The sequence below is a fragment of the Amaranthus tricolor genome, chromosome 8, assembly GCF_026212465.1.
Source record: "Amaranthus tricolor cultivar Red isolate AtriRed21 chromosome 8, ASM2621246v1, whole genome shotgun sequence".
Lineage (NCBI taxonomy): Eukaryota > Viridiplantae > Streptophyta > Magnoliopsida > Caryophyllales > Amaranthaceae > Amaranthus > Amaranthus tricolor.
This window is the reverse complement of record NC_080054.1, coordinates 30,093,183-30,120,012: the sequence shown is the minus strand read 5'-3', so window position 1 is coordinate 30,120,012 and position 26,830 is coordinate 30,093,183. Positions and strand designations below refer to the sequence as shown.

General features: G+C 31.0%; 3 protein-coding genes and 2 non-coding genes across 6 annotated transcripts; 1 reads left to right on the top strand and 4 right to left on the bottom strand.

Annotated features, from left to right (window-relative positions):
• Nucleotides 1-8,175: 8,175 nt before the first annotated feature.
• On the bottom strand, nt 8,176-9,053 carry LOC130820650 (signal peptidase complex subunit 1-like). The gene is made up of 2 exons (XM_057686104.1): nt 8,785-9,053; nt 8,176-8,657 (listed from the first exon to the last, which is right to left on the bottom strand). Exon 2 carries the CDS (start codon nt 8,641-8,643, stop codon nt 8,359-8,361), a length of 285 nt encoding a protein of 94 aa, XP_057542087.1. The 5' UTR covers nt 8,644-8,657; nt 8,785-9,053; the 3' UTR covers nt 8,176-8,358.
• A 3,988-nt stretch (nt 9,054-13,041) lies between these two features.
• On the bottom strand, nt 13,042-15,936 carry LOC130820649 (60S ribosomal protein L17-2). 2 transcript variants are annotated; one of them, XM_057686103.1, is made up of 7 exons: nt 15,788-15,936; nt 15,650-15,686; nt 15,518-15,558; nt 13,747-13,977; nt 13,555-13,657; nt 13,409-13,476; nt 13,042-13,303 (listed from the first exon to the last, which is right to left on the bottom strand). In XM_057686103.1, the coding sequence occupies exons 1-7, from the start codon at nt 15,788-15,790 to the stop codon at nt 13,286-13,288; spliced, it is 501 nt and encodes a 166-aa protein (XP_057542086.1). In that variant the 5' UTR covers nt 15,791-15,936; the 3' UTR covers nt 13,042-13,285. The 2 variants fall into 2 exon arrangements, with proteins under 2 accessions (XP_057542086.1, XP_057542085.1); XM_057686102.1 differs by having other exon boundaries at nt 13,042-13,316; nt 13,410-13,476; nt 15,788-15,908.
• Nucleotides 14,477-14,604, bottom strand: LOC130823006 (small nucleolar RNA snoR74). Its single transcript, XR_009046499.1, has one exon. It is a non-coding gene; the product is annotated as a small nucleolar RNA snoR74 (small nucleolar RNA).
• On the bottom strand, nt 14,691-14,820 carry LOC130823005 (small nucleolar RNA snoR74). Its single transcript, XR_009046498.1, has one exon. It is a non-coding gene; the product is annotated as a small nucleolar RNA snoR74 (small nucleolar RNA).
• A 2,486-nt stretch (nt 15,937-18,422) lies between the features above and the next one.
• On the top strand, nt 18,423-22,875 carry LOC130820648 (probable arabinosyltransferase ARAD1). The gene is made up of 4 exons (XM_057686101.1): nt 18,423-19,482; nt 21,118-21,414; nt 21,490-21,585; nt 22,157-22,875. Exons 1-4 carry the CDS (start codon nt 18,937-18,939, stop codon nt 22,580-22,582), a joined length of 1,365 nt encoding a protein of 454 aa, XP_057542084.1. The 5' UTR covers nt 18,423-18,936; the 3' UTR covers nt 22,583-22,875.
• Nucleotides 22,876-26,830: the final 3,955 nt, after the last annotated feature.

Here is a 26,830-nt window from a genome sequence, read left to right as displayed (position 1 = left end):
CCTCTGAGTAAGGTAGGCCTAGAACTATTACCTCTTAACAATTGCCTAAAAAAACCCTTTCCTTTTCCTTGATTACCAGCCATTTTCTACAATTTTTTACGGTTTCATTCAATATTATAAATAATAATATTTCTAAAAACATAATAATCATAAATAAAATATGGAAAAAAATAACATAAAAAACAAAATAATTAATTAATAATACAAACATAAACAATTATATAACAACAAAAAATTAAATTATTATTAACTATCACAATAACAGTAATAACATAAAAAAAAATTATATTTATAATAATAATCACCTTTTTTAAAAAAAAATCAAAAAAATTATTAATAATAATCACCTTTTTTTTTTCCAAAATTAAGTACAATATTAACATTTTATTAAAAAAAATATATAAAATTATTAATAATAATCATGTTTTTTTTTTATATTTCAAAATTTAAAATTATTATTCCTAAATAAATGGAAAAAAAAAACAAATTTAAAATAAATAAATAAATAAATTATTTACAATATTAACATTTTATTAAAAAAAATATATAAATTTATTAATAAAAATCAGGTTTTTTTTTTAAATTTCAAACTTTAAATATATTTTTCCTAAATATAAGGAAAATATATATATATATATATATATATATATATATATATATATATATATATATATATATATATATATATATATATATATATATATATATATATATATATATATATATATATATATAATAATCAGTTGTTTTTTTTAAATTTCAATTTTTATGTTTATTACTCCAAAATATACAAAAAATTTTTAAAAAAATAAAAAAAAATGAGTCGCCCAGATCCGGGCGGCTGGACCCCGGTTCAGCCGCCTAAAATTAGGCGACTGAACCGGGGTTCAGCCGCCCAGATCTGGGCGACTCATTTTCTTTTTTTTTTTTTTCCGTAAAATATAAATAACATATATATACACTTACTAAAAAAAAAAAAAAAACATTACAACATACAAATTTAAACTAATAATTTATAAAACAAAACATAAACATATATTTAATAATAAATAAAAATAACAATAACAATAATATTAATAAAATTAATGATAACAACATTAACATATATTTAATAATACAAAATTAACAATCACAATAATAATAATAAAATTAATAATAATAACATTAACATATATTTAATATTAACAAAAATAACAATACAATAATAATAATAATTAAATTAATAATAATAAAATTAACAAAATACATACGGAAAAAATAAAAAATAAAAAAAATAAAAAAATTGGAGTTGCCCAGATCTGGGCGACACCTTTTTTTTTTTTTTTTTTTGATGATTAAATTTAATTAAAAATAACTTACCTCGATTGATAAATTCCGGATTGAACTTAACTTTTGCTCCCAAATTTTGCTTTTGTATGTTGGTTTTTAGTTGTAGTGAGAGAATTTTTAGTGTGAGTGTGGTTTATATAGAAAATTTTAGGTTTAATGGCATAATTGTAATTTTTTCAAAAACCAAGGGCAATATGGTAATTTACTAGGGGGTGGCGAAAAAATAAAAAGGGTGGCGAATTATAAGAATTGGGAAAGAAAATGTGGGTGTATTTGTCAAGGAATCAATTTTCAATTTGTTTGTGTTTGTAAGTGTGTTCAAACTATCTATAGCCATTAAATTCTGATCTGACTTGAAAATTTGATTAAATTTGATTTGATTGAAATTTGATTAACTTAATTCATGTTTCTAAATTATAGTGATTTTTGAATTTTAGATTAATATTTCTGAGTTATAATCTATATTTATTTATTTTTTTTTTTTGGTCATATCTTAAAAATATTGACGTGGAAAATTATTTTTAACCTTATATAATAATAAAAAGTAAATTATAATTTTAATAAATTTTTATGTCAATAAATCTATGACCCGTTGGCTACGACCCAAATCGAACTAAAGTCAATCAAAGCGACCGATTTGAGTGTTCTACTTCAAAGTTCAAATGGATGTATTTTTACTTTGTGTCTTGTTTTGTAATTTGAAGTGAGTTTCCTTGTGAAGTTTTTTGCAATTTCAATTTTTCTCACCCTTTCATGTAACAAACTTGTAGTGATTTAATTACAAAGGGACATATTAATGCAACAATAAGTTGACATCATCTTTGGAGCTTACTATTATATATGGAAAAGAGATGGAAACATAAATTAGGCTTATACAAATTCCACCTCATTGTCATTAATGATTGATTTGAAATTTACACTAAATTTTGTTTGAATTGATGGGAAACATTGATGAAATAGTTGTATGTTAAAACTGCCAATCAATCACTAAATCTTTATAAATGTTGGTGCAGATAAAACCTTAAATCATAAAGTTTTTCTGTCTTAATTTTATAATTTAAATTAAACTTAATTTGTAGTACGTTGTTGTTAGATGTGTCAAGCCTTTTGACTCATTTAAATTGTAGTATTTTAAAATTATAAATACATATTATTTTTATTTATTTTTCTTGTAAAACTGGTTGGATGCATATTATAGTAACTAAACTTTTAAGCATTTAAATTTTTTGGGAATAAGTTATATATTTTTAAAATTTTAAGTTTATATTGTAGTTGTAATTTATACGAAAAATATTATTTAACTAAAACGAAAAGGTATTTTTCATGTTAGAAATATCAATGACCCGTCGTCTTTGTTAATGGCTACATGAATGATTGTACTTGAATATAGTTGATCTTCAAAGACCTTAATAGATCTAATTCGTAACGAAATAAATATTTGTCACTTATATCTAATTTTCATATGTCGGTGAAAATTTAACATTTAAAAAGCTATCTATAATTATACAATGTCATTTTAAAAAAAAGTTTAACTCAATAGTCAGAAAATGTATTATTATGAAAGTAGTCAATATATAGTAATTCTCAAGTGAATTTTGATTTGAGTAAAAATTTTGGAAATTTTTTATATTCCAAAAGTATTTTTCTGAAAGTTGTTTATCATTTATATTTACCTTAACACCATTAAAAAGTAACTTAATAAAATTTTCAATTTTTTTATTAATGTAAGGTAAGAGAATTTCCTACTCACAAAGGTAGTAGGGAAAGTCTTCATCTAAATCCATCAATTGTAATCTCAAAAAATTTCACATTCTTATTTAATTGTTATTAGTCTAAAAAGAAAAATAAAAAGTTATAAAAAATTACAAAATATAATTATATTGGGATCATTTATACCCAAACATATTGTGAACAATTCCCAAAAGCAAAATATAAATATTGTCAACCAAGACAACTTAAAGTCTCAAGGGAGAAATTAGTAACTACCCAAAATATTTTCTACAAATTTCTTTTTCAAATTTGTCTTATTTAATAGGTGGTGAGAACTATCAAACTGATGTTAAGCTTCATGCTGTTGATGAGTCTTGTATCAGACTATCTATCAATGATAGTTGACAAAATATATTTTTGACCTTTGAGTGATAAAGCATAGTCCGTCTGTTTTATTTATTTTGCTCTAAAAAAATTAATAAAGAAATTAAGAAAAGTAAGTAAAATTATATTTTCTAAAAAAATAGACTCATATAATGAAAAAATAAGTTAAATATATAGACAAGAATTAAAAAAAATAATGTGGATCATGATAAAAATAAAAATACGATAAATTTGATGAGGCGATTTAAAAAGAAATTATGAGAAATTTGATAGGATAGAAAATAGTAGGATCTAGATTTAGTTTGAAAATTCAGCTCAATTAATGGATGATTGAAAATATTATAGGAATCTTGTCAATAACATCCTACAATAGTTATTGTGGACCTAATTGAAATTTGTATCCATTAAAAAGTTATGAATAGGAGCTAAAAGTATAATTAATAGACGATATATGAAAATGATATTCATAATTTATTATTAGAACCTTTAAAGGAGTATTAGAAATTAAATTATATAATAAACACAAAAAAGAAAATATTGAGCATTATTAACATTGATTTTCGTTTGATTTTGTCACACAAGTAATATATTGAAAAATAGTTTTAAAAAAGTAATAACAAAAATATTGTTAAAAGAAAATATAGAAAAATATTTTAGCGTATAGAGTTTCACTTATCAAGCTAGTTTCAGCTTCACTCAATCCTATTCGTCGTAAGAACATCTCTTGATTTTTCTCGAGTCTAGGGATTTATTGGTCTCGCTGTTTTTTTATGGGTATGAGTTGTAATCTTTCTTCTCTCCTCAGACTCTGTATTTCTATGAGCGAGATACACTGAGTATAATGATTATGAATAATAAAAATATTTGATTGTAACTATTTATTAAATATTTATACGTAGCTCTAAAAACTATATACATCATAATTCATAATCATTTTACTTACTACCTATTTTAGTATTAGGAGACTTGAAGTTTACTTTTTGACCATGCATGTTTTGTGCCTCTACTTGATTAAATTGTTACTTCAACAAGAGAAAAGTGTGGAAATGAGTTTTTTTTTTGTGTGTGTGAAAATTATGTCATAATGTTGAAGTACTTTGGTGTTCTATTTGTTCCTATAAATTTTCTATCATTAAGGATAATAAAAATATACAATGATGAAACATAAATATTATTATCGATTTGAAATAAAAATAGATGATAGTGAAATGTATTAAATCTGAACTTGGTTTCTAAAAAATGAAATTTTAATAAGAAGTACCTTTGTGAGAGACAGCTCGATTAGACGACCTCAAAATATAAAGTGTTTATAATTTATATTAATTAGGTTATTTATGCATATATAACATGTATCACAAGGTGAAATAATTTCATATAAGAATTTGGGTTCAAGTAATTGGTAGGTGGCTCTTTTTTGTTGGTTATTTATGGCTTGGCTTTTGATAATATAAGATTGTTCCCTTTGAGACAAATAGAGGACCTACTAAAAGCTTTACACATGACATATCAAACTATCATCAAATATTAAGGTTTCATTTTCACTTCAATTTAAAGCTTCCATGATCATTCTTTTCATAAAAACATCACAACCTAATAATCAGTCTCCTCTTTTACTTTTTTTTTTTCCTATAACCTACTTTTATTTTTATTTCAGGACAACCACCTAGTGTGAAGTTTGAGGATTGTTTATGTGAAATTTTGTCCTTATTAGTGATAAAACTAACCAATTAGAGGTTTTGATTGAGTGTTATTAGCAAACATCATGTGAAATTACACATAAATAAAAGTGCACGTGATTTAATAAGTTGTTTGAATTTAATCCACTATGACATTAAATATACCATCCTTTTTTAACCCAAGATGAGAACTAGAGTGAAAACGGAGAAATATTTTTTCTCTTATCTTTTGCCTTACTCCCTCTGTCTCATAGATTTTACCTTATATAAGCAAAAAAAGCTCTCACATAAGATTATCAAACGGGACAAACTTAAAAGGGACATAATAAATATATATATATATATATATATATATATATATATATATATATATATATATATATATATATATATATATAATCATATTAATCAAATTGTTACATTATTTTGTTTAGTAGGCTCTCACACGAATTATCTCATATTGGAGAAAGAGAAAAAAATGTAATTACTTTTTAAGCCTGAGGAACAGCTCTTACTACCAACTAAATGACTTCATAGTGAATTTTCTTAAGGCTTGTGGAATGGATTAGCTTTTCTCCTCATTAACTGGATTGTTCAAAGATATTCTATTCAATCGATTGATCTTTAGTCCTTTAGGGGCAGATCTAGGTCGAATACTCACCCCTGTATGTATGGTTAACCAACTTGAATATCATTTATCTATATTATATATTACACTAATAAGATTTTTAAATAAATTATTTAAGTTATTTCTTCAGAGAAAAAAGAGAACCAAGCAACATAAAACACTCCATGCAATGCCGAAAAGAAAAATCAATGAACTTCACGACCAGTCAGTTATCGCAATTCACAATGTTAAAATATTGTTCCTAAAAGACACTTGCAAATTGTTCATAGTAACGAAAGTTTTAACGGTCTGTTTAGTAGGTGGTAATAAACGGTAATAATGAGAATGAAAACAAAAGTAATTTTAGTTGAAAAATCTCTTTGCCACCTTGACGGCCATGCTTATCTAACTTCAATCATCTTATTTTCTTCACAGAAATTTATTCCAATGCACTAAAATTAGAAGAGGTGGTATTAGATGGAAATGGAAATTTGTAAATAAAAACTTTTTTGTAATCAAAGTTTCATCCTCATAGGAATGACGTGAAACTTTTGATAAAATTTTGCGCTATAAATTATTCTCATTACCACCATCTAGTACCACTAATCAAACGAGTTATAAAGGTCATTTTCTAATGGCCTATTTTCATAGGGAAAGGAATAGGTGAAAAAGGCATGTATAGTAAAGAAATTGGCTATCCCAGAATTGGTTTTATTACACTAAAATTAGTAGGAAATGAAATGTAGTAACAGAAAAGACTCTGCAATCTACTAAACTAAAAGAGCAATCCTTATTTCTACCATAAAAATCAAAGGAAAGGCAAGTTTGCAAAACAATGCTCCAAAAGATTGAATTCGAGGGTTAGGTAATAGGGTTATTCTATGCGTATCCTCTAATCTCCGACCAGATATGGTTTTGAAGCACATCCCATACAGAATAAAGCATTGAACTAATAAGCACACCACACCAATTAAATTCAACGCTAATCATAGTAAGCTATTAAGTTCATAGATGCATCCAATAATTTCCAGCTTCGACAAATTTCAGTATTGATGCCGTCAATGTTCATAGATGCATAGTAAGCTACTAAGAAATCCTGTCAAGAGTAGAAGGGCATTGTCAATGTTCATGCTTCTAGTGCCATCATACTAAAATATTAATCCCAGTAGATGAAACATACATCCTGTCTTTTAAACATCTCTGAAAGACATCGTCATACAGATAGCTCCAGAGTCCAGATTACACCTACGTGGCTTCTAAGATCAAAGCAAAGGAGCAACCTTACACTTACCCTTTATTAGCCTCATCAATACCCTTATAAGTGTGGAAAAAAGATGAGAACTTAAGTGTCTCTAAGTTAAAATGTCTATAAATGCCTCACAATACAACCCAGAGTGCAGACTAGATATTGAAGATGCTAAACCACCCAGAACTACTCAACAATGACAGCAGATCACAAGGAAATGCCTCAGTCACTTATTAGATCACCACAAACAATCCAAGGAAGCCAAAGAAACCCCATCCAAATTCCAGAGTCTTCAAACTCTACCAGAAAGATATTCAAACAACTACTCAATGTCCCCTCTTAATCCAACGTCATCTCCGTGTTCAAGTATTGTTTTAAACAACACTTAAAGATAAATCATCTAAGCATCAAATTTCCATTCTATAAGACAATATCAATTCCGAACCAGTAGCAGTGTATGGTTGGATAGGGTGTAAATTCAATATGTACTGATCTAATAGCTCTAACTTAACAGTTGCAAGTACCGCTACGACTACCAAGAATACCGATACCTACTTATCGTAAAATACCATAGCTTCTATTATACACAAAATTAACAGTTGAGAATATGAATTAGAGATCTAGCAATAATGTCATTCAAAACTACACACAACGACACAACACAAAAATGTTGTAGTGTGACTATCAACAATACAAAGTCAATTACATGTACCAAAATAAATCTACTTGGGAGATGTTCGACTCATTGCTCGCAAAATTGTACTTAAACAAAGTTTAAATATTAAATTACAACTAAAAAATCAATTCCAATGATCCTTCACATATATTCTTCTCCTCGATTCATTATTATCTATTGTCATATGCTTCTATAAATTCCAATTCTACATTTCATTCTGCAGTCATATTATCTAAGTCATCTCCGACCTATCTCTTCATGTTCTAAGAGCCTTAATGTTCTTTTTCCACTTTCGTAACTAGTGAATCTTTTGGTCTTCTTACACATAGCCAAACAAATTAAATATACAAAATCTAAAATGTAAATTTCAGACCACAAAATCAACTAAAACTTCTATAACATAGACCAACCGTCGATTTCTCATTGTATCGATTTTCATCAAGAATGAACACACAAACGATATTTACATTAAGCACAAATCTTCAAATAATCAACCATCAATACATATTCAATCAACAGTAAAACAAAAACAAAAGGCAATCAAACATAATCAAGAACAACAGCAACATAAAGAACTTCCATTAATTGAACTCATGTAACCAAAATCCATTTCTAGCTTTCAGATCAACATGTCTACAAACAAACATATAAACCAAACAGTAACAACATCATAACCGATAATTCCAGCACAAACTTTTTGACCTAGAACTGTTTCGACTTCAAATTATTTTCACTTTTGCTTGGTATTTTTCTTCTTACTTGAAGAAGTGACAGAAATCTGAGGTTTAGGATGTTTATCAGCTTCAGATGGATCAAGCCAATTGAGAGGATGACGATTAAACCAAGGCCAATTAGGGATAATGATTAAAGCAGTCAAAACGACACCTCCTGCGTAGATGAGAATCATCAATTGAAAAGAACCTAAAGTATAACCTGTTGCAAATGCAATAACTGCAGATACTAGTAGCAGAATTTGCATCCATAGTTCCGCCATTTTCTGCCCTTGCCAATCCATTTTCTGCTAACACCCTACAAATTAAAAATCAATAAATATATCAATTAGAAACACCACATTTATTGAAACCCCTAATTTTGAGATCTAGAAAAAAAAATTCAATCGCCGATGAAAAATTTTGGTTTCGAATTCAGATTTTACCTGAAAATTGACGAGTGACGACGAAATTGACGGGTAAGATGAATTTTTACGATGGGATGGAAATGAGCCTTCGTTTGACTTGTAGAAAATCATACTTAGTGGGGCCCGTTCTCATTGTCCACGTAGGAGATGAGGGCCCTTTTTTAGAGAAGCTATTGGGTGAAACACATCACGGCTATGCTATAATATATACTTCCTCCTATTATTTTTACTTGACTTATTTGAGTTGGGCAGGGATAGTAAGAGTAGGAGGGGTTCCACTAAAAGGTAATCGTTGGGGTATTCTAAATAATTGGATTAAGTGTTAATGATTTCTTCCTTTTTGTTAAATAAAGTTGATAGAATTGAATTTTAGAGAGAAAAATTGGATTTCACATTTCCAATAAAATTAATTTACAATAATATATTTTCGGGTTTTTTTAATTAACAAAGCATAAAAGTAGTTAACTTAAATTACAAAAAATTACATAAACTAAATTACACATCATAAATTGAAAAAATAAACTAAGTCTTCAATTCTTCCTTGATTTCTTCAACGTTTTTTGAACGACAACCAAAAACGAACAACCTTCTCGCCACATGCGCATGTGAATATTAAATCTTTCATTGATTTTAGATTTAAAAAAAACACGGTATGCAATTAATCTTCAAAATTAATTAATTAGCTAAGTAAAATATGAACAATTTGATTTTGAAACAAAACCATCAAACACACTGGAATCAACCATGATACACAGCACAAAACAGAACAGAACCATCAGAAGGCAGTGAAGAGGCGCCAATTACAAACAAATGGAGTATTGCAAACAAAAACCCAAAAATTTCAGAATAGCGCCAAGAAAAACAACAGCCAAGAAAAAGAAAAATCAGGGGCGCCAAATCTCAAAATCAGGAACACCACCAAATACCAAGTATATAAGGACAACAATTAAATAAAAAAGAGGATCACTAATTAATTTCCACCAACCAAAAGTCAAGTGCAACCATGAAAAAATCAAGAGAGCTAGATAATTACAGTAGGAAGAAAATAATGCATGAACTTTTTTTATCAGTCAACAGTAAAGGGAAGCCAGCACACGAGGTCATCGATGACATGTCCAAAAAGTACAGTGTGAGTAGGAAGACAATATCAAGGATATGGGGACAGATAAAGCACCAACAACAACAAAATCAATTTCCAATCAATGTCAACAGTAAGAGCATAGGGAAGAAGTCAAGGATTGAGATTCCCTTTAATGACACAAAGTTCAAGGGACTTGAAAAGGCGAAAAAGACAAGTCAAACAGCAGTTGCAAGGGCCATAAAAGTTAGCCAAAGCACAATTGATGGAAAAAGAAAAAGTACATTCAAAAGCAAATCAATGCAATAAAACCGTTGCTTAATGACAAAAATAAACTCGACAGGTTAATTTTTTGTCTTACAAGTTGCATTTTAGATTAGCACACAAGGAATTTCAAGTTTAATGACATGTCAAATGTAGTGCACATAGATGAAAAGTTGTTTCACCTCACTAGGACACAACAGACTTATTATCTCACACTTGGAGAGGTAGAGCCAAATAGAAAAATCTAATCAAAACGATATGTGCCTAAAATCATATTTATGTGTGTTGTTGCTAGACCAATCTTTTCTGATGAAGGTGAGCTGATTTTTGATGGAAAGATAGGAATATTTCCTTTTACATCACAAGTGCCAGCACAAAGGAGTTCAAAAAACAGGAAGAGATGAGAGCCAGAGACCAAACCCATACAATCAATCACTAAAAATCACACGAGAGATATGATTGTGCACAAGATACAACTCGCAATTAGAAGTAAATGGCCAACACATTTAAGCAAAATGATATTCATTCAACAAGACAATGCTAAGCCACACATTTTAGATGATAACATAGTGTTTAGAGACAGCAACACTTGATGGATTTAATTTCCATTTAGTGCAACAACCTCCTAACTCACCAGATATGAATGTGTTAGACTTAGGATTTTTTAGGTCTATACAATCATTGCAGCATCAGAAATCAACATACAATTATGCACAGTTGGTTAAGGTAGACTTCCACATTATTTGGGGGTACGAAGGAAAATTATTTACGACGCACTTCATTATTTGGACACAAAGGTGGATCAAAGTACATTTGAGATCATCTTATTTTACTTGGGAATTAAAGATGAACAATTTTTTCATCAACAACAATTAACAATTGCTCCAGGACTAGAGACACAACAGTTAAGTAATGCAGATGAACCAACAACAGAAACAATAGCAACAACAGAACCAACTTCAACAACAACAACATCAGCACAGGCATCAACATCAAAACAACAGCACAAGCATAAACATCTAAACAACCAGCAACAGTAGCATCCACATCAACATCAAAAGAACCAGCACCAATAGCATGAACAACAACATAAGCAGCACAAGTATCATGTATATATGAAAAATATGAGTATACTTTTGGGTTACTTGTTTATACTCACTTTTGGGTGAACTATGTTCGGTAAATATTTAGGTGTAAACATGATGTAGCAAAAAAAATCATCAAGTTGTTTAACCATAAACATTTAAATGAAAGTGGCAGCTTCAACAGATTAATGATGGCTTCAAAAACAAAATCGAAAATGTTCATCTCAGAGAACAAAATGTTCTCATCACAGATACCACATAAACCATAGTATTTGCCTCCTGAATCTAGTAAGAACATAGCCTACTAAACATGATTTTTGGTGGCTTATGAACTGAAAACCCTAGATTGGTGGCAAAATTTCTTAATTTAGGGTTTATTGTAGCTATAATTAAATGTTTACCCTCAAAAAAAAATCATAAGGCAAAAAATCAGAACAGAACACAGACAAGCATACCATCAAAAAACACATACACAAAATGATCATAAGTCAAAGAGGAAAGATGTATCCATATGAGAGAATGGTCCTCCAACATCAAAATTAGACTTTAAATCATCATCATCTAGTGACTCTTCGTCTGAGGAAGGGAACAAGTTCTCAATATAAAGATCTTGCATATCTAGTTGCAAAATCAAACAAACCCTCAATTTCTTCATCCTCAGAAGTTAAAGTTCTTCCCTAGTTAGGATCGGTTTCAACAAAGCTCGTAGGAGATGGAGGAGCTCGATTGTAGTAGTCAAACCAAGTATTAAGAGGACCAACTAGATCACTGTCTTGAGATGAAGACAACCAAGAAAGACAAGAACTTGGTGACTCCATATGCAAAAATCCAGAGGTTTAACAAAAAAAACCCAGATTTGAAAAAAATCCAAATGTATAAGACAATTGAACACCAGAAAAGAGAGGAAAGAGAGGGGGAGGGAAATGATGAAGGAAAATCGACACACAGAGTGAAGAAGGAGGAAGATGAAGGAGATTCGACACACACAATAACAATGGGGATGAAGGAGGAAGATAAAGATGAGGCACAATCAGGGACGATTAAGAGAGAGAGAAAGAATTAGGGTTTCACAATCAGGGATGAGGATGGGGGAGTGATTTTAAAAGAGAGGGAATCATTAAGGGTGTTTATGACTGATTATGTAGATAATCAGTTTGGGTAAGTAGGGTAAGCGGGGTATTTTCGTAATTATGTGTGTGAACTAAAGATATTTAAGTAAAAAAATCAATGTTAAAAAATAAAATGGGACAAGTAAGGTGAATTTATCCAATAAGAAAATGGGACAAGTAAAAACAGTAAATTTAACGTGCTTTTGAAAGGGTACTGTGTTCATATGGATTCATGCTTTTTGATGACAATTTAATCGTCTTTAACATATTTTAACTTTTGAAAAATTGAAAAAAAAAAGTTTTTGTTAAAAATAATTCTCAAAATAAGATCAAAGCTTGTTCATTATATACAATAAAAGAACATGTTAAAAGTAAAAAAATCACTAAAACTTCATTTGTTGTTATTGACAACGAATAAAAGAAAGACAATATTATCACATTAGAAAAATCAAAAAAAATAACAAATTTTGATTCGTTTATCAACAGTGAACAAACAAGTAATTTGTTATGTCCTTTAAAATATATTACACTATCTTTCTTTTGTTCGCTATCAAAAAGCAATGAAAGGATTTTAACTTTTTTACCAGCTTCTTTATTCTTTAAACCTCAAGTTCATTGGGAAAGTTCTATCAAAACCTAGCCTCAGAGCCCTCAACACTACAAAACACAACACTACAAGCTGCAACATTTGGTGGTAGTAATGCACAAACCATCAGAAACTACCCGAACAAAACGCAAATTAAGGCAGCATCAAGATTGAACAATGTGCATATCAAAAATTGAACAAAATTCCATGTTTAAATACTCAAAAAAGGCTAAATATTCTGGGCTCTCCATCAACAAATAAGGTATGATACTGCACCTTGGAACAAGTAAATAAGATGATATAATGTCTACAAAACCAAGACCACAATGGATAGACCCCAAAACTAGTTTTGAAGCTAAAACTATGAAGCACAAAACACTCGAGAGGCTTGAGACTTCTACTTGCTGGCAGCCAACTGCGATTCAGGCAAAAAAAATACAAGAGTTCAGCCAAGTAAGAAAACTTGTATAAAAATAAAGATCCAAATCAAAATTGCAAGGATGGAAAAAAATCAAATTACCTCCTTCCTTACAGCCTCTTCCTTCTCAGACAAGGTTAACTCAATGTGGCAGGGGTGAGACATGTAAGCTGCAAAAAGAATAGTAGGATGGGACACAACACTTCCAGAATACAATCAACATTTCAACATTACAAAATAAAACTTACGGTTGATACGCCCATGAGCACGGTAAGTACGACGCCTTTGCTTCTGAGCCTGGTTAACTTGGATGTGAGAAATGTAGAGTGAATCCACATCCAAACCCTTCATCTGCACGCAGACAAACCAATTACTATTACATAAACAAAGTATTACTATTGAAGTATAAAACAGCCAGATAAGGTACAAGTTACACATGCCTCTGCATTGCTTTCAGCATTCTTAAGCAAGTCAAGGATGAATTTGGCAGACTTCACTGGCCAGCGACCTTGTCCATTTGAGTGCCTGTTCTTGGCTTGAGCAGTCCTACCAACACCACCACAGAAACGACGGAAAGGAATAGCCTGCTTGTGAGCTAGCACATCCTCTAGGTATCTCTTGGCCTTGCCCAAAGGAAGCTTTCTGATGGCGAACGCGGTTTCCCTGGTGTTCTGCAAGAACAAACAAGAACATAATATATAATTAATAAATTTGCTTCCAACATCAAAACATTAAAACATACAAAATGCAACATTTCCAATATAATATATATACGCACAACATAAAAAACAGAAAAAACAAGTAAATTGACAGCAAAACTAATACAGAGATTCCAACATCCAAGACACAACATTTCCGATATATAATATATACACACACACAGCATACAAAGCAGAAAACCAAGTAAATTGACAGCAAAACTATACAGTGATTCCAACATCCAAAACAAACCCCCTCAAACTAATCAAGAATGGCACATACAATTGATCAAGATATGAATTTAAGGATATATGCACTACAGTATACACAAGCTGAGTTCATGACCATGACAATGAAGAAAAAACTTATGACCATGACAATTAAGAGAGGTTCTCTAATGCCAAAATCATCCTCAACTAACAAATACAATATAATCAGAAAAATCAGAGCTTGCAAGTGCTGAGTTCATGTAAATGTATCATCATTCACTGAACCTTTAGCCACAATACACAACAGAGGTTCACCCAATAATGATGCATTTAAATCTCCCTGAAGTTTACGGAAGCCCATTCTGAAATATAACAGAGCCTTGCTTTTTCATCAGGGTTCTTCCTAGCTAAATAGATAAATGTGGAGCACAAAATCCAAAGTATAATTTTCTTTTACCATGTTTTGCCCCCATTGGGCATGTTACATCATTTACTGAACCTTCAGCCATTTAATACAACGTAGGTTCACCCAATAATGATGGAATTTAATTTCCCTGAAGTTTACGAAAGCCCAATTCTAAAATAGTCACAGGGCCCTGCTTTTTTAATCAGGGTTCAATCTAAATACCAATCAAGATATAAAAGAAGATAAGAAAGCACACAAACAGCCTATGCTCCAATAGGCCAACCACTCATCAATAAACCAAACACCAATTTCTACTCTCTAAATCAGAAACTCTAACAAAGTGAACTATATTTCCCTAACACAAACTACTCATTCTATGGTACCAGGATCAAGAAAGCCGATTTCAATCCCCTACTATCTCCAAAATAAAGCAATCAGATTATTTACCTAACTCATCTTTGTAATCTCATGGGTAAAATTCAATGCATTAGTGTCTCGATGTAAATGAAATTGAACCTCAAATCATAGAAAACACTCCAGTGGTACAATCAGAAACAATGAAAATTAATTTTCCTGAAGAAACCTATCCACAAAACCAATATAGACCCGTATTTTTCATCAGTTTTCATACAACACCAACAAATAAGTATAACCTAAGCAACGGCATATACATCAACTTTTGGTCTATAACTGGGTGAACACTTGTAATTCACATTATTGATCAACTTTGATGGCAATATACAGTTTTAATATACAGTTTTAATAAATTGATGGCAATAGTTTAATTTTTGTGTGAAAGCATTGTATGTACAAAAGTATAGGAAATATCAATCAACGAACATAACAATTGATCATCAACAAATACATAAAAATCAAGTTCTGACTAAAACAAATAACCTTGAAATGTACTCTGAGATCAGATCCTCTTGCCTTACAAGCTGCAAAAAAAATTAGGAAAAAAAATTTAATCGGAAATCGCTCTATAAAAAAGATAATGTTAAGGTAATTTGAGCACAGGAATAACAGTACATTTGGTAGGATTATCGGGTTCTTTAGAGTACTTCACCTGAAATGAGAGACGAATAAAAATGAAAAGAACAATTAGCGATTAAATTAGGTTAAAAAAACATAGATGAACAAATATTCAGAGAGGAATCGAAGAATCACCATTATTAGGGTTTGGAGAATGAAGGAATTGCTCTCAGTTTCTCGCAATCGGGGAAGAATAGAGGCGGATGAGACGCTAGGGTTTTATATACTGAAACCCTACGCCGATTTCCGAATTTCGTATGGGTTTTATTTTCATTCCTTTTGGGCTGGGCTGTTACAAAGGAGAGCCTCATTAATGATATTTTTAATGTAGAGTAAATTTTTTGGAGGCATTAAGAATATTATAATTAGGCATTTAGAATATTGTAAGTACTTAAATATTTGGTGAACATTAAGTATATTGTAAGTAGACATTAAAGATATTGTAATTAGGCATTAAGAATATGGTAAGTAAACTAGTAGACTAAGTTTTTGGGTAGGCATTAAGAATATTGTAAGTAGGCATTTTAAGTATTTTTACGGTGGGCATTAAGTATATTATAAGAAAGCATTAACGATACTGTAAGTAGGCATTAAAAATACAGTAAGTGGACATTAAGGTTTAATGGGCCGGCCCTGAGAGATTTCTTTCAAAGAGATAGTCTCTCATGAGACTGGTTATTCTTTCGTACTTTTTCAATGCAAATTCTTTGTTTTATACAAAATCATCTCTATTTGATTGACTAAATATACAATTATTGTTTTAAAGTAATCATTTATAATTTTTAAATGATTCCTTTTTATAGTCTTAATATGATCACTTATAAAAGTGAACTTTTACAATCTTATAGTGATCAATTAGTGAAATGGGCTAATTATATAAGTTCGTCTCATGGTAAAACGGTCTTGTACATGACGAGCTAAATTCTTAAATGGGACAATCTCCATGAAATCATATCTATTTAGGTGGCTCATGTATATCTAATGTGCCAAAACAATTACCTATAATTTTAAAGTGATCAATTAAATAAATGAATTTACCAGATGAATCATCTCATCTCATATAAGACGAGCAACTTTTTCAAATTTACATTTTCATTCCTCCTTTTCCATTTCTCTTTTTCTTAAATCCTTATCAAAACGCAATGCAAGGACTTCATCTTAATCTTAAGAAAGTTTAATGCAATAATCATGAAAACTAACAAAGTTAAGTTGCAATAATAGTTAAAAAAAACTCCAATTTTAATAGGAACGAAGTTACCACTCAAAATCTAAGATATAGGCGTATAGCTATTGGTGGTTGATTTTTTTTTTAACTTACTAAAAGTGTTATTGTCTTTGTTGGCTCTTCGGCTAGTTTGATAATCTAATTATCTAGGAAAATAATAGGTAAAAATAAGTATTAATTATTGACTATTTAGAAAAAGTGGGTCAACAAACCACGTTAATAAAGAAAATTAACAAAATTAGCATTTTCACTTTGACGGAAAAAATAATGTATCAAACATTATTTTGGGATTTATTTGACAAATGATTATTTGACAAATGATTGTTACTTTAAGTTGTTTGTTGTGATAACTAAAAAGTTAACTGTTTAAGTCAATTGTATTGAGTCGATTATTAAGGAGATATTCGATAAAAAAATATTTGTTGATTATTAGAGACAAAGTATGCTAAAAACCAAAAGTCAATGAGAAATTTACTATGAAAATTTTTTTGGTTTGGCTTAAAACCTTACTTTTCAATTGTTTTAAAAGTCATTTTACAAAATGCCTTTTGATTGTTTTGGGGGAAAAAGGTTGAAACTGATAGTATTTGAAATGGTGAATCGCACAAATAGGTGTACAACAGCTTTAAAGCTTCAAAATTAACGTTTGCTAACGGTTTATGTGCAAAGAGGTCACGGTGGAACAATTTGGTAAACATTAGGATTACTATGTAGATTTTTTAAAAGTTGTGGTTACTACATGGAAAACCCAAAACCTTAGAGTTATCACGTGAAATTTCTCTTTCATTATTAAATGAGTATTATGTAGTTTGGATATTTTGACATGGTTTAAACATAATATACTTTTATTAGGATTGTTTTTTGGTTATTTATATCAATGGTTACTTAAATGTAATGCTTAATTCTAATATGATTTAAGTTGTGACTATCTTTATGCAAGGCACTTATATTTTTATGACAAAAAATTATTATTTTTTGTTTAAACTTTTATGAAATAATTTTACATATTTTTATGTTTAATTTGATTTTCAAGTGTGTTATTAATAGTTGTAATACTTTATAAAAATTAATATAATATTTATTATTGTTAGCATAAATTGGTATGCTGATTTTTATTAAAAATTGTCATAATTTTGTATTGTATACTCCATGTATGAACCATTTGCCCTTTTATTAAAAATAAACAAATTAAAGTATATATAATTATATTAAATATATAGTTAAGTTTTTTTTGTCTTTTATTGTGATTTATTTATCATGAACTAAATTTTCAAAATTATCTATACGCTCGATGCAAAATATGATATAAATAATAAAATGTACGTAATGTATACAACTATTTATAGTGAAATGAAATATATCTATAATATAAAATTTATTTCTTAAAATTTTAATTCCTAAATAATACAAATATGTCCAAAAATTTAATAAAGTCATGCATCGCACGGAAAACTATCTGGTACAAGAATATAGCCAAATGACAACATTCTAATTTGACTTTTTGACCAACTAATAAATCAAAAAGAACAAAAATCAACTAAACACCACACAAGAATTATTTACCAAACACTAAACAATAAATCTTTTGTAACTCCAAAGCTTGGAGTGATCCATGTAAAACTATAAATGGTAAACCGACTTTTCATTGCTAGTCCATGGAACATGGCATGATGCATATAGTCACAAAATCCCAATACGTACACATAAAACTAGAAGACAGGACTCTTATTTAATAGTACACCAAAAGAAACATCTTGACTCTTGAGGAATTAAAGAATCCAACATAAAAAGCAGCTTACCAATTCACTCAAACAACTTTTAAAAATAATCCCAAGATCCAATCTTTTTTTAGTAGTAGTCAAGTACCAGAACTATAATTCAACTTACCAATCTTGTTCCTTATCATAAAGAAATTCATCACACAATTTTTTTTTTCTGATTAAACTAAACCCTCAATTTCAGTTCACCAATCCCATAAATTCCAAGAACAATTCACCAATCTGAAAAAAACTCACATATTTCATCAAATTATGATTACCCACTTTCTAAAAATCCTGAAATGAACCCAAAAACCATGAGCAATTTTGAAAAACCCATGTATAAAAAAGCAGCTTTAACACTTGCATTCTTCATAATTCTTACATTTACCTATCTTTTCTTGATTGGAACCCTTAATCTAAGAGGCTCTTATTATTTCTCCCCATTTCTTCAATCTTTACCCCCAAAACCCAACTGGGTCCCACCTTGTCATAGCTTACCACCATTAAAAGTGTACATGTATGACCTTCCTAGAAGATTTAATGTGGGTATGCTCAGAAAAGGGAGTACTGACCAAACACCTGTTACAGCAAAGACACTTCCACCATGGCCCAAAGTTTCTGGGTTGAGAAAACAGCATAGTGTTGAGTATTGGATGATGGCTTCTTTATTTGTTGCTGAAAAAGAGGGGATTAAAAATAATGATTTGGTGAAAATGGAAGCTGTGAGAGTATTGGATCCAGAAATTGCTGATGTGTTCTTTGTGCCCTTTTTTTCTTCTTTGAGTTTTAATTTTTATGGGCATAATATGACTGATCCAAATACTAAACATGATAAGGGGCTTCAGGTAAAATTAAATTATATTGTAATGATTTAAGTTTTTGAGCTTTTTGGGTTCTTTTGAATTCTTATTGTTTATATTGGGTTGTTTTGTATTTTTTAGTTTAGTTTTGAGTTTAAGTTACTTGTTTGTGTTCAATTTCTGGAGATTTTTGACTATGATGTCTTGGTACAATGTCATAATTTGCTAATCTTCTACTGAATTGCGAAATCGAAAAAATTGAATAATTATTGTTTTTGGGTATTTTTGAGTCATTTTGAGCGGATAAGGAATTTAGAAAAGCTGATTAGCTAGCGAATTATATAAATTGATTGTTTTGTAGTTTTTAGTTATATTGAGTTTAATTGCTTGTTTATGTTCAATTCTTGAGATCATTTGACTATGATATCGTGGTACAATGTCACTATTTGCTAATCTTCTGGTGAATTGCAAATCGAAAAAATTGAATAATTATCGATTTTGGGTATTTTTGAGTCATTTTGAGCGGATAAGGAATTTATAAAAGCTGATTAGCTAGCGAATTATATAAATCGATTGTTTTATAGTTTTTTATTAAATTTTGAGTTTAAGTTGCTTGTTTATGTTCAATTTTGGAGATTATTTGACTTTGATATCTTGGTACAATGTCACAATTTGCTTTTCTGCTAGTACACTGCGAATCGAATTAATCCAATAATTATCGGTTTTGGGTATCTTTGAGCCATTTTGAGCGAACAAGGAATTCAAAAAAGTTGTTTAGCTAGGGGATTATATTGAATTGATTGGATAGTCAATAGAAATTTTTGATTTTGGATACAATTTATTGGAATTCTTCAGGTATAATGGTTATCATTTGTTGCTTTGAGCTAGATTGAGGGACTTAGCTTATATGAGTTGATTTGTTTTTGGCTTCAAGGATTGAATGGAAAGTTTAAAACATGATTTGAATGAGCCAGATGATTTGATACGACTCTTTAGTCTTTACATGTCCCAAGTGCAAGAAGAATCCCATACAAATCACAAGGGTGGAAGGAGAAAGTCATACTACTTACTATGATCTTTGCATTTGATTTCTTGTTGGCCGTTAGGTTTTTATTGCCCCCCTAAACCATCGAGAGTAGACAAATTGGGAAGCCTATTGTCAATAATTCATGTGGATGACCATTGAAACTGATATATAGCCGACCCTTATATTTTGGGGATTACGGATTTGACATTATTGTTGTTGATTGGTCGTTAGGTTTCAATTGCCCCCTTGACTATCCAAGTACACAGACTCGGAAGTCTAGGAATGAGGGATGAAAACCTTCTTTTTCCCAGTTTTGGTGCATCATTAGTTCACTTTTTCAAGGATTGGGCTGATAAGCAAGGATAAAGTAGTATACCTTATATTGTTCTTGGCAATGTTAGGCTTCTTGCCATTAATTTTCGATTTTCAAACAGTCGAACTTCTATACTCAAACTTACTTGACGAGCGATCATTTGTCAATGCACTCAGTTTGGCCCGTGAAAAGCTCTTAAACTTTAGCACGCAGTCGCTTTGAGGCCGCTGATATACTTCAACTGAATATGCTACGTTACTGAATACTGAGCATTTGATTTTTATCTAACGACTGATGTTTAATCGACAAAGTGTTTACCAAGTCATATTCTCGGTTTTAGGTTGATATATTGAAGTTTTTGAGGAAATCTAAGTATTGGCAAAGGTCAGAAGGCCGGGATCATGTCATCCCTATGCATCACCCTAATGCCTTTAGGTTTCTGCGGGAGCAAGTAAATAAATCAATTATCGTTGTGGCAGATTTTGGTCGTTACCCCAGAAGTATGTCAAATTTAAAGAAAGATGTCGTTGCTCCATACGTTCATGTTGTGGATTCTTATACCAACGATGAAACATCCGATCCCTTTGAGTCTCGCACCACCCTGCTGTATTTCCGTGGCAGGACTGTGAGGAAAGATGTAAGTATTGTTTCATCGGTTTTTTCATGTGTTTTATATAGATGAGTAGTAATGTGTCGCTTTGGCCATGTTCAGGATGGTGTTGTTCGTGCTAAATTGCAAAAGCTTCTAGAAGATTACGTTGATGTCCGCTTTGAAAGGAGTGTTGCAACGGAAGCTAACATAAAACTAGTACGTCATTAGAGCTTGTTTTATAAAATACCTTTTTTTTTTTATAAAAACTTCACATTTTGTAGTACAGATAGATACAAGAGATTAGTCGATGATGGTTGTCAATTTGTCATGGATAGAAATTGTTTGCTAGTCGAAAATCCCTTACTCGTCTAAACTATGGCTCAGAGAATGGTTCTTTTGATGCCATTAATGATGCTCAATTCTTCATTGTCGTTTCACCAGAACAACAATGTTGTAGCCTTTAATCCCAAAAGACTGGGATCAGTTACACGAATCAATAGATCAATTTCAGTAATCGTCCACGTGAATTCTTCTTCTCCATTACAAGGTGGAACGAGCCTTGGGAGATTTAGATGTGCATTAGTGCATATTTTGATTCGTGGGCAGTCTTCGATTGCGAGTAGGGTGAATACAGTTCGTGTTTCTCAAACAGTTTTGTCCGAGACTCTATAATCTTTTTTTACTTCTCGGTTTGGGTCGAGGAATCTAGGGAGAATGGATAGATCATTAGAATTGTATGTATCTTGACAAATAGTACGGCTTAAGCTAACAAATCTCGTTCTTACAGTCTACAAAGGGTATGCGATTATCAAAGTTCTGTCTACACCCAGCCGGAGACACCCCTTCCTCATGCCGTCTATTTGATGCTATAGTGAGCCATTGTGTACCCGTCATTATAAGCGACCAGATCGAGCTCCCCTTTGAAGACGAGATTGATTATTCTGAATTCTCCCTCTTCTTCTCAACCGACGAGGCTTTAAAACCGGGTTACTTGATCGAGCAGCTTCGCCAATTCCCAAAGGTGAAGTGGCTTACAATGTGGAACAAGCTGAAGGACGTATCCAAACTTTACGAGTTTCAATACCCACCTAAGAACAGGGATGCAGTGAACATGATATGGAGACAGGTTAGGCATAAGCTCCCTTCTACTAGACTCGCTGTTCATAGAACCCGAAGGCTAAAAATCCCTGATTGGTGGGGGAGCAAACGATGAGACATACACAGGGACATTTTGAGTTTTTCTCGTAAAATGGGGGGGTGGGGAGATTTCTAAGAAATACCCTCGAGATTCGATGAACATGTTGATCTCTAAACGAGGTTTTCGCAACTCCGATGAAGATATATGTTTATACTTTGTAATTGTACTTAACTGTACTTGTTTTCTTTGTACAGTTCCATATTTACAGATGAAAAATATTCCCTAAAAGGGGAATCATAAGTATTATTTACAAATGGTTTGATGCAGTGCATCTGATCTGATCCATTTGTTATTTGTTTGTATTCTTTTGATTTTTGTCCAAGTATTTCAGCATTATTTTTGCATTCCATTTTGATTGGACTCTATTAAAAACACACATGGTATAATCCAGACTGTAATGTCTGACTTTGAGTTTTGATGCATTATTGCGACAAACATCGCCATATTTCTAGGATCACTTGCTTATATGTCGTTGTGTAGTTTACGTGCACTTCTTATTTATTTGAAATTACAGATGACCTTTGTTATTAAAGATTAACGGAAATAACCTTTTTATTATTACTAACAAAGTCACAATTATATGATTGCGTTTATTCAAAAAAAAGGTAGATTGCGCAATCTCACTTGATAGCCTTTTGGATTAGAAATAAAGATGCATCACATATCCTCCTTATATATGATGTTAAATATTCCACTTGATTGGATGAGATTTGAATCCGTGAACTCGTATCACGTTGATTTTTGATATTATGTCAAAAAAACTAAACCAAAAGTTTTAGTCGATGATTAAAGTCTAAAATATGTTTTATTATATTATATTCCAATAGAAGTCCATGACTATTGGTTTCATGGGCTGAACCAAAAGACTAACGTATGCATAAGTATAATTTTCACAAATTCTTAATAGTTTCATAATAAAAGTATTTCTATTATGCTGACCTATGTATATTTAGTGAATTATTTTTTGATTAGATAATCTCACACAAAGCGAGCTGATAATTTTTTGACTTTGAGTCAAAAAAATATTCACGCAAAGATGTATGGTGTATGCATATTAATTGGAGGCTAGGTCCCCAACAGTTCGCATTGAAGTACAACCATCACCATTCATCATCACCAACCACCATTAAACGTTGGCACATGATACTTATATACTCTTTTCGTCCCACTTATTTAGTATTATTTGACATTTGATCAACTTTATTTATTTTGAATAATTCTATTTTTAAAAATGATATATCACTTTCTTTTAATTTCATCCATACATATAAATTCTTTTTCTTAAAAAATCAACTATTAATTTTTCTTTGCTACTAATTCAAGAAACGAAGCAGTATAAGTTACAAGTCTGATAATAAATACAATTTATTATTACTATTTCTTTAAGATGGCATTATCGGGCAACATGGTATGCCAATATGGATTATGGAGCACTTAAGTTGTGCAGTTGGTTGGGGTCCTGCTAAGAACATGTGATCCAGTCCGTTCAAAAAGTGAATTTATCGATAAATTAAGCTTATTATAAAAAAATACTTTAAAATAAGCTTAAAAAATTCTAATTTAAAAAATAAGCGCCTCTTGGTCTAAGCATGAGGTCAGGTACAACGAATAGACTTTGTTTTATTTTTTATCTCTTCTAAAGCTATGATATTGTCTCTCTTTTATTCGCTGTAAGAGCAACAGACCTGATCTCATGCTCGAACAAGAAAACACTTATTTTGGGAATTAACTTTTTCCGAACTTATTTTGGGTAATCTTTTGATAATTATCTTATTCTTTTCAAATTTTCTCGAGAAGAGTCACAAGTAGAGTTCGTTTATTTGTTAAATGGTTGAAGTGTAAATGGGTCGACTTGAAAATGTAGGGGTCGATCATAACAGATTGATTGTTGGAACATTTAGAGTATGTTAGAATATCCTTAAATATAGAGTAAAAGGTAATGGGACAAATAATTTAAGGCATAACGATTTAAATGATTGAATAAACAAAGCAAGTTAAGAAACAAAGCAAAGAGTGCTCGTTTGGCTTCTTTTCGAGGCAAAAACTTTTTGAGCTAATTAGTTTAGAAGGTGTGCTCGTTTAAGCACAAGTGCACTCATTCGAGCACTTTCTGGCCTATGCGTCTGATTACAATATATCACTTTGTTTTGTAGGTCGTACAGTTACATTTTCAACTAATTCTTTGCACCACTGATGGGCACGAAAGGAAGAGATGAAAGCATGTTAAATTTCTATAAATAGATATACTTTATATGATATTTTTTATACACATAAATTTATCGTTATTTGAAAGAAAGATACATATAGGAGAGTATAGGATACTACAACATATTTTTTCTATTTTTGTTATTATTCTTCATTAATTCTTTCTAATATTTTGTTCCCTTTTTGTTTCTTGGGCCTCTGTGTATTTAAGGCCATTTAGGTTTTTAGTTAGAGTTGTGTTAGCTGCATTTTATTCATATTTTATCCCCATTATTTGGCTTTATTGTATTGGGATTTTGCATAACTATGCTTGCTTTATTTGGGATTTTACGCTTGGATGGGTGTTTTGGTGTTTTTGTGCATTTTAGGTAATATTCAACAAAACCGATCACAGATCAAGTACATTTGGCGCATACAATACTCACTTAACTCCAAAAGCTCAAGTAATCAAAGCCTTGATGACCCAAGTCAAGGAAACAAGACCAAAAGGAGCTAAAGTAGACCTTTCTAAGCCCACTCGGCCAAAATTGGGTCGAGCTAAGCTTGCTCGAACATAAAAAGACTTGTATTAGAGATAGAAGCTGAGCAGGACCATCCTGAAGGCCGCTTGACCCGGTCGAGCGATGTTGGCTCGGGTCGAGCGAAAGTACTATTCACTTCCAGTAACTTTAGAATGTTGACATAAGCATTTTCAATGGGTTGAGTGAGCCCACTCGGTCGAGCGGAGTTTTTTTTGTGACTGCTTTGTTTTTAAAGATTTTGACCTGTGTACCTGATGCTCGCTCGACAGGTCGAGCGATTTGAGCTGTCAGAAATAATTACGCTTTTAAAAGCTGTTGATTGGCTGCCCTACCCATTTCTTATGCCTCTCATACTCTACTGCTCCACCACCCTTATTTGCCACCCATCTATAGCCTATCTATCTCACACATAGGGTGGTGGAGAAATCATGAAGCCACCACCCACCACTTGTCCTCCCTCCTATAAATAGAGAAGAAGAAGGCTCAAGCAAATCATCCATTTTTTCTACAACTTATGTTCTGAATTTTAAGCTTTCATTAGTTAGTTTTAATCTTCCTTTATGTATTTTCCTTGATTCATTCTTGTACTCTTAGATGCATTTTCTATTCAAACACTTATTAGAAGGTTCAAGCTTTTGATAGTTCATTATTGATGATCATTTGATATATTCATGTAATTGAGATTAAGTCAATTTATTGAAGCATTTCATCAAACATTTGGATTGCAATTGGAGCTTATGGAGTTATCATTGACATTCTTTAGTTCTTCAATTGATTTTCTTCTTTGGATTGAATTCCAAGCTAGTAATTCCTATTCTCTACACTTTATTGCTTTTGATTTTGTTGTTATTTATCATGAATTCAATGTCTTTAGTTGTGTTCAATTTCAATATGAGTGAGTAGTTCAATTTGGCTTAGGCTAGGTATTATTACCATGTATGTAGTTTAAATTGCTTTCTTTACCTTTGGCTTGGTTGTGTTGTTTATGGTTTGAGATGAATTTTGCTATTATTGTAGTGTCATTGGATTGAGGGCAAGAGTCGATTTCTAATGATAGTGTATGCTTGAAAATTGAATTATCTCCATGACAATAGGTAGATGTTTTGATTGGAAATGATGAATGTGTGCTCCATGTCTTAAAATATGTTGTGCTCCATGAGAATAGGTAGTTGAGTATGTTTTAGGAAGCTTTTGTTGTTCGAGAGAGAACATTAGTATCCAAGATGTGTTCTTCCCCATAACCCATATCCATGACCTTAGGTTGAAGATTAGTAAACACTACTTTGGTGAGAAAGCCTAGCCTTTGCCTCTTCATCATCATATTACCTTTTGATGTGTTTGTATTGCCTTTGATCTTATGCTCTTGGTTAATTAGCATCTTTACTTGTTTTATACTTTGTTTTAACTTTAGTCTTTATTTGCATGTTTTAGTTAATTACACCAACAAATATCTATATATACATTGTTGAACCAACTAATTGATTGAGAATCCCTTAATATACACCCCACTCCCTGTGGATTCGACCCGTACTTGCCG

Excerpts from the sequence above, each read along its gene's own strand:
- LOC130820650 (XM_057686104.1), bottom strand. The coding sequence starts at position 8,643 with ATGGATTGGCAAGGGCAGAAAATGGCGGAACTATGGATGCAAATTCTG.
- LOC130820649 (XM_057686102.1), bottom strand. Across the intron at positions 13,658-13,746 it reads ATGCTGAAAGCAATGCAGAG|ATGAAGGGTTTGGATGTGGA; the intron begins GCATGTGTAACT and ends GTCTGCGTGCAG. Across the intron at positions 13,477-13,554 it reads TGCTCATGGGCGTATCAACC|CTTACATGTCTCACCCCTGC; the intron begins GTAAGTTTTATT and ends TTCTTTTTGCAG.
- LOC130820648 (XM_057686101.1), top strand. The coding sequence starts at position 18,937 with ATGAACCCAAAAACCATGAGCAATTTTGAAAAACCCATGTATAAAAAA. Across the intron at positions 21,415-21,489 it reads GCAGGACTGTGAGGAAAGAT|GATGGTGTTGTTCGTGCTAA; the intron begins GTAAGTATTGTT and ends GGCCATGTTCAG. Across the intron at positions 21,586-22,156 it reads CGGAAGCTAACATAAAACTA|TCTACAAAGGGTATGCGATT; the intron begins GTACGTCATTAG and ends TCGTTCTTACAG.